Source organism: Heteronotia binoei, chromosome 1 (genome assembly GCF_032191835.1).
Source record: "Heteronotia binoei isolate CCM8104 ecotype False Entrance Well chromosome 1, APGP_CSIRO_Hbin_v1, whole genome shotgun sequence".
Taxonomy (NCBI): Eukaryota; Metazoa; Chordata; class Lepidosauria; order Squamata; family Gekkonidae; genus Heteronotia; species Heteronotia binoei.
This window is the reverse complement of record NC_083223.1, coordinates 203,396,496-203,409,102: the sequence shown is the minus strand read 5'-3', so window position 1 is coordinate 203,409,102 and position 12,607 is coordinate 203,396,496. Positions and strand designations below refer to the sequence as shown.

Below are 12,607 nucleotides of genomic sequence, written 5' to 3'. Positions count from 1 at the left end.
CATAATCTTTCCAATTTATAATCACTCTGTATTGAGGATGTTCTCAGCTTTGTTCCGTTGGTGTAATGGTTAAGTGCGTGGACGCTTATCTGGGAGAACTGGATTTGATTCCCCAGTCCTCCACTTGCAGCTGCTGAAATGGTCTTGGGTTAGCCCTAGCTCTCGCAGAGCTGTCCTTGAAAGGGCAGCTTCTGTGAGAACTCTCTCAGCCACAACTACCTCACAGGTGTCTGTTGTGAAAGAGGAAGGTAAAGGAGATTATAAACTGCTCTGAGACTCTGAGATTCAGAGTGAAAGGCAGGGTATAATCCAATATCATTTTCTTGTTTCAGACGATCCACTAGAGCACTTTCCCTGGCAAGACTGTTATTATCTCCTCTTTAAGATAAATAACCTGAACATTTGGTGTATTTAGGGCCTTTCAATGCCACCTCTAAATCAATTGCCAAAGCCCTATTTTCCAGTCTGACAGTCTATTTCTATTGTATAGTAAGCTTAAACTTGGAGAAATATTTCAGGATGTGTTTGTTTTACACAAAGAGAGACTGTTTAACTTTTTGGGACAGCCTCTCTGATATTCAAAGCTGCACACACTGGCTCTAAAACCTGTGCTGAAAGCGTTGCACTGGCTACTGATAGTGTACCGTATTCGCTTCAAGGTGCCAATTACCAATCACCATTACCAATCAATTATCATTATCAATCAATAAATCTCTCCAACAGCTTCTCCAACTGCCTAACAGACCCCCTTTCTCAACAGTTAGCTACAGTTCCCTAATCAGAATGAGTTCCATTAGCTGTGATTCTTTTGCAGTTGCATTAGCTGTCACTCATACACACTGCCTCTAAGCATGCATATGCCTGCTGTCCATCACAGGCTGCTTCACAGCCTATATGGCCAGGGTCCTGCATACCTTAGGGACTGCCTTTCCCTGCACATGCCCCAGCAAGCACTTCTGTCTGGGTCTCAAAACCTGCTGGCAGTTCCCAGCATCAGAGAAGTGAGGCTCAAATAAACGAAAGCTAGGGCCTTTTCCGTTGCTGCCCCTAGCTGGTGGAATGAGTTGCCAGAGGAGGTCAGGGCCCTGTGAGAGCTTCCACAGTTCCTCAGGGCCTGCAAAACAGCACTCTTCTGCCATGCATTTTCATGATGGTAACACCTGCAGCAATGGGACTGGCCCATAAAAATACTACCTCATCATGCTGTGGTGATCTTGGGACCTCTTAGAACAACTAACCACCATTAGAATTTAATTGCTGTCTGAAACCATGATATTAGCACATGTAAATGTTTTAGGAATTGTTTTTATGTTTTTATTGTTGTCTTATTTTATTTGGTCACACTAATGTGTGACCCTAACCTGTGAGCCACCCTGAGGTTGCCTTTGGCGGGGAGGGCAGTAAATAAATAAATAAATAAACAAAACAGACTCATCTCCTCATGCCAGAGAGTCTCTCTAAAACAACCACTCTCTGCTTCATTCACTCTTCAACTCCATTTCGCTGTGGAGGGTGGGATACAAAATTAATAAATCAATCAATTAATAAATCTCTCCAACAGCTTCTCCAACTGCCTAACAGACCCCCTTTCTCAACAGTTAGCTACAGTTCCCTAATCAGAATGCGTTCCATTAGCTGTGATTCATTTGCAGTTGCATTAGCTGTCACTCACACACACTGCCTCTAAGCATGCATATGCCTGCTGTCCATCACAGGCTGCTTCACAGCACAGGCCTCTTGGTTAGCTTCCCATGGCAGAGCTAGCAGAGTACATAGGGAAGTGCAGTGCCCCTTCTTCCCTCATGCTTGACAAACAGGCCTGCAAATGCCAACCAGTGATGGGAGGGTAAAGAGGGCTGCACAGTGCAGCTGCCTTGCTAAGCTGCCTGAGACGGCTGCCTGAGCCAACAACAGAGCAGCCAGGAGGCCATAGCATTCCTCAATTGCTCCTTCCTTTCCTCGTGCTTGGCACAGGCTGTTGCCTTTAGAGACACCACTGCAGTTGAGAGAGCAGCAGCAGTCATGACAGTTAGGTCCTTGTTAGTGTGAGGCTCACTTGCCACATAGCCAAGACTAACAGTTGTGTTTTTGAACATGTATAAGTACCTGCATGCATCGGTGTTCTACTGCATAAAAAAGAATCTTGATGCAATTATATGAATGATAAACCAAGACTGCTTTGTTTTGCAGTATTTTATTAGTGCACCTGGTAATTGGTAATACTAAGAGGGGAGGGGGGGAGAGACAGAAATAAACACAAGAAGCTAAAAGCTTTAGCACATAGTCCAGTTCCCCAATTATAAATGTTCCTAGCTAAACTAGAATGAAGGAGGATTGGAATACTGCACATAATAAATTTCAGTAACAGTATGGGAAAGGAACATGGGAAATCTGATAAGGTCTAATATTTGTAATCCGTTAAGGTCAGTATTGTATGATTAAGTTGATATATAGGTTGCTGTGCCTTTTAAGACACCATTCTTTTTCTCCATTATCTCATAGTTTATCTATTCCGTGTTCTTTGCTTCTAACAGAAGAACTTTAAAAATCATTTTACTGTAATGTTGCAAAGCCATCAGTCAAATCATCAGTCCAGGTTTGGAGACTATTGTTAATTTTCCTTGAAAAGTTCAATGCTTCTACACTTGTAATTTCAAACCCTCATTTAGTGCTGAGACCTGTATGCATGCAGTTGCACTTAGGTGGTGTCCCCTGTGTGTATTATAAATGCTATACACATACTGAGAATAAAGTCATAAACATAAGAATCTGACAGCATTAGCAGATTTTTCTTAGTGTTCAAATGCCAAATAGTAGATTATTTTCACATCATTAATTATCATGATTGTCAGGAAATGTCAAAAAGGTAATTTTTAAAAAGAAAAAGATCAGTTGTGGTTTTGGAAAATAATGATTTGCTGAGCAGTCTATATAAGTCTATGATTAAGCAACCAGCAGGGAGTTAACGCTGCTCATTTAACAGAAGCTGCTCATTTATGGTAGTACTACTTTGAAACAGCATCAGAACACTAATCTACAAGAATTGATCTGTACAATTGTATGCAGATAATTATAATTTTCTTACCTCTTCAGCACATGCCTAACAGTATGCCAGTCCTATGGTATCTGCATTGTCTTCTATTCTGTTTCCAGGCCTAGTTTAAAGTGTTGGCTATAACTTTTAAAGCCCTAATGGTTTGGATTCAAATAACTAAAAGATTCTTGGTAGAACACGAAAATCTGAATGAGAAATTTATTTTATTTTTTATTTAAAACGTTTCCAAGCTAACTTTCCATCTAAATAGCGTCCCCAAGGCTGTGAAATGTACTGAGAAGTCAAAAAAGATTTGTAGTTTGTGAAAAATCAGACCCACGATATTATTTTTAGCTTCCATATGGAAGAACATCTGGATAACAAGCAAATACTATCCCAGGTGAGAATGGCAACTGCACAAAAAGATGAAGAATAGAAGAATGTATTTTAAATGTAAAATATACATATTCAGTATTCATGAGCACTCACGGTAAGGATAATGGTCCTTCACTGTATAGATTTCACTGCCATTTCTGTAGAGACTGTAAGATAACCAGTTAGAATTTGGAGAATCGGGGGGATTCCAAGAAAGCATGATAACAGAAGAATTTAGAACTTGTCCTCTTGGTGGAGGCTGCTGGGAAGGAGCTGGAATAAAATAATGACATATTTTTGCAGCAAAGTCAGCATTAGACACACTGGTAAAATTAAGGTCATGCTTTAAATTATAAACATGTGACTCATCTTTATATCCATAAGAAAAGCAATATTTTTTTCCTGGAAAAGTAGTAAGGAAGCTTTATTCTAGTTTCCAGACGTAAAAGGACACAATATATCATCTATCTATTGGCCTGCCCTTTTTCAAAGGAGTTCAGACTAGCATACTTAATTGAATCATCTTCTGTTTTATGCTCACAACAGCATTGTGAAGTAGGCTGGGCTATGGGAGAATTGCCCTACGACTGCTCTACAGCTACCCAGTTGATTTTACAGAATAGTAGGGATTTGAATACATGGGTTAGATACAGCCAGGGCTCATTTTGTAGAAAAATAGGTGGTGGAGCTCATCCAGGGATTGTTATGCAGCTGCACCTACTAATTCAATGGACAAGGTGGGAAGGAGGAGGTGGAAATCTCAGAAAGGTTCAGGAGCTGTGCTTCTGTGAGCTCCCACTGAATCCGAGGCCTGGATACAGCAATCTATGAGCACAAAGATCACAGACTTTTCCCATGGCCTGCACTTTCCAACAGTTCCAACAAGAAACGTTGAGGCTGGGATCCCTGGGATCATGGGACCTATGTGGACTAATAATTTCACAGATCAGGGGTGAAGTGATGAAGTGAAAGGGGATGAGATTGGACTGCTTGTTCAATATTGAAATGATGGAAGAAGAAGAGGACAATTATTCCCCCTCTGCCTTCCTCAGTGCAACTATCCCCATATTTGCTAATATGATATCTATTCATCATTGTGGATTAACCCAGAGTTTGAAATATAACAGTATGTTTTCCCTCAAAGATGCACTTCCATCCAACTTGTTATAATATATGCATAATTTCATTTAACAAAGCACAACGATAGAGAACATGATGGTTTAAACCAACAGAGAAATGATAGTTATTATATCATATTTTTGTACAATAGTGCAGGTAACAATTAATGACCCTGCTGCTATTACATCATATTATTATCTCACCCACATTTTACATAAATGCTAACATTCACAGCTTTGAAATACAAATTTCATATTATTATAAGGAGGAACACCAGCAATGATATTTCACTATAGAAATCTAGCCAGAATTATGTTTTGACTAGCTGTATCTAAACATGTGTGTGCACAAGATTTTTGCACACATCAGGATCTGTTGAGTTTTCCCCAACTGGGGAATCCTACTGAATCCTCAGGCCACTTTTTAAAACATAAGCTCTGATTTGTCAGTCAGATACTGAATGTACCATAGCTCTGAAATCTCTGATGTACCTATGCTGTTGCTTGTAGAAGCTTAGTAATCAGAGCAATTGGGTTGGATCTAGTGCAGAGTTTCTATGGGTGCAAAGACTTCTGCCCCTGAAGACCGACTTTTTTGGTTGCCCTATCCAGTGGCAGACCAGAACACTCTAAAAAATGTAGGGGTCATTTAGATTCCTGAAAGAGGTGAGAGCTAAAAAAAGTTAATTTCAATTGACAAATTGAAGCCCTTGTGCCCACAGAAACACTGTGCTGGATCCAACCCATCACTTATGATTGTGACATGTACATAGCCATTTATTTCTTTAGGGAGCAAAATTCTAGGCTATGGAAGTCAAGTAAAGTCAAAGCTGCTGAAAACATCTCCTTGGGGACTAAATGTTTTGGTATAAATTAGAACCACAACATAAATTCTTAGAAACTGCTAGTCCAGTACACCTTGACCTTTAAAATGTGGCCCACGTGGTCTATCCCATATCTAGCAATCATCCCACCCATGGCCGGTGTGTGGGAGTAGGCCAAGTAGGTGGCTGCTGTCTCTGGCACCTCCAATTAAAAGGATCAGATAGAAAATACTCATGTAAAGGTCGTTCCTGGCACCTCCAGCTAAAAGGAAGTACTATTGTCACAATTTTTATTGCTCAATCTCACAATTAAAAAAAAATAAATAAAATTTAAGATAAAAAACTCTAAATTAAACATGCAAATAGTTTCAGGTTTCTTCATTTCTCCTACAATTATGTTTTTTTTTAAACTTCGGGGGGGGGGGGGAGGCACTAGTAGGCAGCTCACTTAGGGCATCAAAAAGCCAATTCTCCATTCTGCCGGGTCCAATTTACTTGGGAAGCAGGGACTGAAAAGATAGGTTCATGGTAGCAAATCCATTACAATATTTAATAGTGATTTTGATGGCACTTAAGCACATAAGAGAAGCCATGTTGGATCAGACCAATGGCCCATCTAATCCAACACTCTGTGTCACATGGTGCCCCCCCCCAAAAAAACCATACACCATCAGGTGGTCCATCAGTGTGACCAGGACACAAGTAATTCCCAGCATGGCATTTGCCTTTTTTATTGCTGTCGCACACTGTCTCAACATTTTCAGTGAGTTATCTACCACAACCCCAAGATTTCTCTCTTGGTCAGTCTCTGCCAGTTCACACCCCATCAACTTGTATTTATAGTTAGGATTTTTGGCCCCAATGTGCATTACTTTGCACTTGGTCACGTTGAAACCCATTTGCCATGTTGATGCCCACTTACCCAGCCTTGACAGATCCCTTTGAAGTGCCTCACAATCCTCTCTGGTTCTCACCACCCTGAACAATTTAGTGTCATCTGCAAACTTAGCCACTTCACTGCTTACTCCCAACTCCAAATCATTAATGACTTACATAGGACCAAGTATTTGACCTGACCACAACACATGCTTTTTTCTGACATCTACTACCATCTCAAATATATTCTGTATAAATTCAAAATATTCTAGCACTTATTTAATCCCTGTACTCCTGTGCCTATAACAAAGTGAAAAGATCACACAATGCTTTAACACTATAACTCTGATAAATGCCCTAAAGAACATAATTTAATAAATGAGGCCACCAAAACTGGATCTCCACATGTTCTCAAAATCTGAACTGAGTGGACAAATGATAATGTCATTTGTTAACAAAGCACTCTTGGTCATATTTGTAGATTAGAATGGGGTACAAGGAAAGAGATATTCTTTAGAGAAAGTCATAGCCCAACCTCATCATCATGAACTATGTCCATAAGCCTCTGGAATACTGCTGGTAATACTGCTGGCTTTGTTTCATTGAAACAAAAACCTGTGCTGCATCTTTGATGCAAAACATGTGGTCTAAGAAATAAAATATTAATAAAGATAGAAAAAAGGTTTAACGTAGAAGGATAATAATTATATCAAATGGTTCTTTCCTTATCTTTATTTTACTATAGTTATAAGATTTTTTATGAAGATTCCTAAACTGTTAAAACTACCTTTTATTTCTTTTTGTATTTTAAGTAAAATGTACCGGTGGAGGTCATGAAAAGGTGGGGAGGGAGGTGGAAAATGTGATGCAATGTATTGGTACTAAATTTTTAATAATAATAATATATTAATATAATATGAATATTAATATAATATGTTGCAGAATAATAAAATTGTTTTACAAAAAAAATAAAAATGGAATAATGGATAACTAAGAATATTAGTTATTGTTTAACCAATAAGACAGCTGAATCAAAATATATGCTCTTAAATCCAACACTTACTTTTACTGCAGCCAAATAGGTTGTCAATATCCAAATTACTAGCATTGGGAACACACCTGTCACATTTTGAGCCAGTTACAAATAGTTTACACACACATTGTCCGTTAATGGGATGGCAAGTCCCATTAATGGCTCCTGCAGGATGACAATTACAATGCTGACATCTATAAACAAAAACAAATCAAGAAAGTAATGAAAGCACATTAACACTTCAGTCAAACACAGTAGGGCATAATTCACTGGTTTCTTTTGAATCACATAATAATGTACTGTGAATCAAAAACCTGAACCTGGGCTGTAGTAAAAAAAACCCTGTTATCTCTTTAAAGGTTTTAAAATATTTATTTAGATATCTGTACCCTGCTTTTTGCCAATTGGGATCCAAGGCAACAACTTAAAGCAACATGAATAATAAAAATATTAAGATACTTTTCTGCTGTAACAATTATTTGTATTCTCTTGATTATATTCCAAAAAACAATATCTCCATTTAATATGCACAACTATTTTGAAATGCATACGAACGCAAAATAATATTGTTCAGAGCATACAAAAACTTCACTCGAGAGTAGAAACAGTTAGAAATTCCAGGCTTGCATTATACATTGTCTATTTCTTGCATTAGAGAAGTAAACAAGATAACAGGGAGCTGGTCGGGGTCCAACTTCTTACACCTTCATCAGGTCTTGCCACTTCAGACAAGGATATTTGTAACAATTGTAATGTATATTAGCACCCATAGTGGTTTCAGTAATTCTAGAATAACAATATTTTAGTCAGAGGGAATCATTGTCCTTAGTTAAGAATATAGGCAAAGCCTACAGCAGACTTTACATATGGAATCCAAGGCAGTTTACATCGTTCTTATCCCCTCCATTTTATCCTCACAACAACTGCACATTTAATAGATTAGATTAAGAGAGAATGGCAGGCCCAATGTTACTCAGTGAGCTTCCATGGCAGAGTAGGGATTTGAAACCTCACAAGTCCTTTAGGGTTGCCAACCATCAGGTGGTGCAGGAAAAAAGTCAAAGGACTTCTGTGATAACCAGCCTCAAAAATAAACAATAATGAAACAATAATTACAAATTTCTTCATGAATATGTATTATAAATACTTAAATTGTGTAATTCAACAATACATAAACAACAGAACATCCTAAACCCAGACCCACAGTCCTCAAAGTTATTAGAGAGGCAATTCAATGCACACAGTATCCAACAGAGGAGGTCCAGGCAGCTGTTCTAGAAGTGAATGGTTTGTACAAAGTCCCAAACTTCTCACTGTGCATTTCCAAGATGCAGAGAGCATATAATTCACAGCTACAAGGTCGTAGTTGAATCCTTGTTTCATTTCCGCTTCTACAAGCTGAGGGTCTGGGTTTAGGATGTTCTATCAGAGCCGAATTAACAATTAGGGCAAGTAGGCACTGGCCTATGGGCCCCCGTGCCTTTAGGGGCCCCAGACCGATTTCTCCCCCTCGCCCCCAGTTTTCTCCCTGCTTGCAGCCCTCCCAGCCTGCACACACAGCCAGCAACTGAGCTGCTCTTTGCCCAACTTGCCTGGTGCAACTGCTGCTGGTGTTGTCACCAAGTTTGCCTCTCTGTCTCTCCTCTGCAGTTTTGTCAAAAGAGCTTTTGATAAGGTGCCTGCCGGCTGCAGCAGGGACCGCAGGTAGCGGTGCAGCACATCCAACTCTGAGATAATTTGCTAGGGGCCCCCAAGATTTTGACTGCCTAGAGGACTCCACAGGGTTTAATCTGACCCTGCGTTCTGTTATTTATGTATTGCTGAATTACACAATTTAAGTATTTATAATACATATTCATGAAGAAAATTGTAATTATTGTTTCATTATTGTTTATTTTTGAGGCTGGTTATCATGGAAGTCCTGTGGCTTTTTCCCTTGCTCTGTCATCCATGATTCTCTGTTTTGTTGCACAACCACCAGGTGGTGGCTAGAGATTTCCTGGGATTACAACTGATCTCCAGATGACAGAGATCAGATCACCTGGAGAAAATGGCTGCTTTGAAAGATGGACTATATGGCATTATACTGAAGTCTCTCCCTTCCCCGAACCCTGCCCTCAGGCTCCACACTCCTAAAATCTACAGATATTTCCCAACCTGGAACTGACAATTTTACAAGTCCTTGGATGTTCCTTACCATACAAGACCTGGCCTGGCAGCTGGCACTGCACATCTCAGCCAGAGGTTTCTGAGGGAGGGGTTGCCAGACATAGGGATGGAGGAAAAATGGTAGGGTGTAAGATAAAGTTAAGATGGATAGTGAATGCAAATAAAAGGAGGCAAGAAAAGGGGAGAGGCCTTGGGTCTTTAAGGGAAGGAAAAAGGGAAATTGGGGAGAAGGAAATGAGATGCGCTGTGCAACTCAATAGGATGGGGGAGACTTGTCTTAGCAGTAGTATGTGCAAAAAGGATCATATGCTGAACATGAGTCAACAGTGTGATGCGATGGCTAAAAAGGCAAATGCAATTTTGGGCTGTATCAACAGAAGTATAGTGTCCAGATCACGTGATGTGATGGTATCGCTTTACTCTGCTCTGGTAAGACCTCACCTGGAGTATTGTGTTCAGTTTTGGGCACCACATTTTAAGAAGGATATAGACAAGCTGGAATGGGTCCAGAGGAAGGCGACGAAGATGGTGAGGGGTCTGGAGACCAAGTTCTATGAGGAAAGGTTGAAGGAGCTGGGGATGTTTAGCCTGGAGAGGAGGCGGCTGAGAGGTGATATGATCACCATCTTCAAGTACTTGATGGGTTGTCATATAGAGGATGATGTGGAATTGTTTTCTGTGGCCCCAGAAGGTAGGACCAGAACCAGTGGGTTGAAATGAAATCAAAAGAGTTTCTGGCTCAACATTAGGAAGAACTTCCTGATCATTAAAGCGATTCCTCAGTGGAACAGGCTTCCTCAGGAGGTGGTGGGCTCTCCTTCCTTGGAGGTTTTTAAACAGAGGCTAGATGGCCATCTGACAGCGATGGAGATCCTGTGATTCGGGGGGAGGTATTTGTGAGTTTCCTGCATTGTGCAGGGGGGTTGGACTAGATGACCCTGGAGGTCCTTTCCAACTTTATGATTCTACGATTCTATTAACTCCTTGTGGGTGCTCCACTTGTATAAATATATTGTACTTTCAGCTTCCTGCAAACTGCTATTTAACTCCAGTTTAATTATTCAACTGTAATTGGAAGGTAACAACTATATTTTTTCTAAATTGTCATAAGCGAAGCAGATATTAAATATGACAAACTATCTTAAATGATTTGGAGGGGGAATAGTTCAAACATTGGAACATTGCAACTCTCTTTCTCCCTTCTTAAAGAGTGCCTTTAGTAACTCTTACTTGTGTGATCTCCTGAGTTCAACACCCTTTAAAAGACTGATAAAAGCCAAGGAAGCAAAATAAGCTGCAAATTTGTTTTATGGAGTAATATCCCTTTGGGAATAAATAAAAAACATTCTGTCTTGGAAACCACAATATGGCCTCTTTTTTCACTTTCATGATCAAGAGAAAAGGGTGATCACCCACCCCATTGTATTAATTTTTTTCATCTACAAGACCGGATCCAAATCGCCCTTCAAGCAGAGATTCTGTTTAGACTAACTGTCATAACTGCAGAAAATGGTCTGAAAGTGAGAAAGCTATCTAGCCAATTAAAAAATATAGTGCTTCATAACTTCATTATATGCTAAACTCTTATTTTTTTGTGAGGAAGTTTAATGGATTTCAGCACACATAAAATTAGGTAACAATTTGATCCCAAACTCTTGCTTTTCACTGTAGCTGGAATAGTGTGTTTTTCTTACTCTCCAAAATGCTTATTAAGACTTCTGCTAACTGCTCCCAAACTTCGTGTGGCCCTACAATGGAAGTCCAGTGCTTCTCCTTCCTTCAGTCACAGTCAGAGAAATATTTTCAAGTTTACTTTTTGATGAAAGGGTCTACACCTCAATAAAAATACAAATTATGAAACAGAAATATAAAGTCACAAAAACTGTCTCACTTCTACAATAAACACTCACCTTCCAGTTTCAGAGTCAAATCCATAATACAGGGCTCTACAGTGATCACATCTCTTCCCTGCTACAGAGAAATCTTGGCAAGTGCACTGGCCAGTGAGACTGTCACAACTGACCACATCCACTGAACCAGATGTGTGGCATAAACAGGGAACGCAGTCATTAACACTGTGCGGAGACACATAAAAACCTAATAAAGGGGGAAAGTGTAAAAACTTAGTGATCACAAGCCTGCAAACAAAACAGAGCAACTATAGATGTCTAGCAGAAATGGGATGATAAACAATGGCAAAGATTTTAAGAAGTTCAGATATTTTCCATGGCCATTTTCGCACTTAGCGTTTGCTCCCCTTTTTCCGCGGCGCAATTATGTCCGGATCATTTTTCTCGTTTTCCCACTAGTGACTCTTTGCGGAGTCGCCTTCCCTGAAGCCCCGGCTCAAATCGTTTTCCCACTGGCATCGGCTTGAGTCCGATGCCCTGTCAATCATTTTTTTTTTAAGCGCAAGTCTGGTTGCGTAATGACGTACTAACGTACTAACGTAACATCGAGCTGTTCCCTCCCCTTCTTTTCTTGGACAAACCGCATCACGTGTGCTGCTGCTGCTTATGGATTGGCTGCAGCTGTAGAATCCTCCACAGCCCTTTATGTATTAACGGAAGCATTCATAGTGGAGAATCCTAGCACTAGATTCCCCCCCCCCAAATTCTGAAGCACTAGATCCCCCCCCCCAAATTTCCTCCGCTCTCTTTCCCCTCCCCGGCTGGCGCTTGCAACGGGGACCTGACTGATTCCTGCTGCCAGAGCTCCCCCCCCCGCTCCATTCTCTCCTTCCCCTTCTGTTGCGCGTGTGAGGAGCTCGCTCGCGTCTACTTTCTAACCGAGCGGAATGTAGCCAGGGAGAAGAATGCAGGACTCCAACTTCCCATTTTATACATGGCGATTTTGTGCAGGTCCAGAAATCCTGGTGGCACAGCTGAGGGAGGCATTCCCTTTTTAAAACACACACACATGGACGCTTTGGCCCGCACCGGCACTACATTCCCCCCCCCCAACAATGGTCGTTTTCGCATTATCGAGATAACGCAACAGCGGAATAACGCAACTAAAGTCAATAATAAAAAAAAATTCTAACGAAACCAATTGAAGTGCCAATTGAGGCTATTCCAGGAGGGTTTTTTTTTTCTATTTGTTAATTTCGAAATATCGCTATTACGCAAAACTGTGAAGTTTAAAAAAAAAATGGCCGTGCCGGCACTTTGGGGAAGCG

The 12,607-nt window shown here is 40.4% G+C and overlaps 1 protein-coding gene across 1 annotated transcript in view; it reads right to left on the bottom strand.

Annotated features, from left to right (window-relative positions):
- Positions 1-12,607, bottom strand: part of USH2A (usherin) — a 1,244,521-nt gene that overhangs the window by 976,702 nt on the left and 255,212 nt on the right. The window contains exons 14-16 of the mRNA XM_060246775.1: positions 11,340-11,526; positions 7,291-7,454; positions 3,524-3,682 (exon numbers count right to left, since the gene is read on the bottom strand). Of these exons, the coding sequence (XP_060102758.1) occupies positions 3,524-3,682; positions 7,291-7,454; positions 11,340-11,526 (510 nt within the window). The remainder of the gene's footprint in view (positions 1-3,523; positions 3,683-7,290; positions 7,455-11,339; positions 11,527-12,607) is intronic.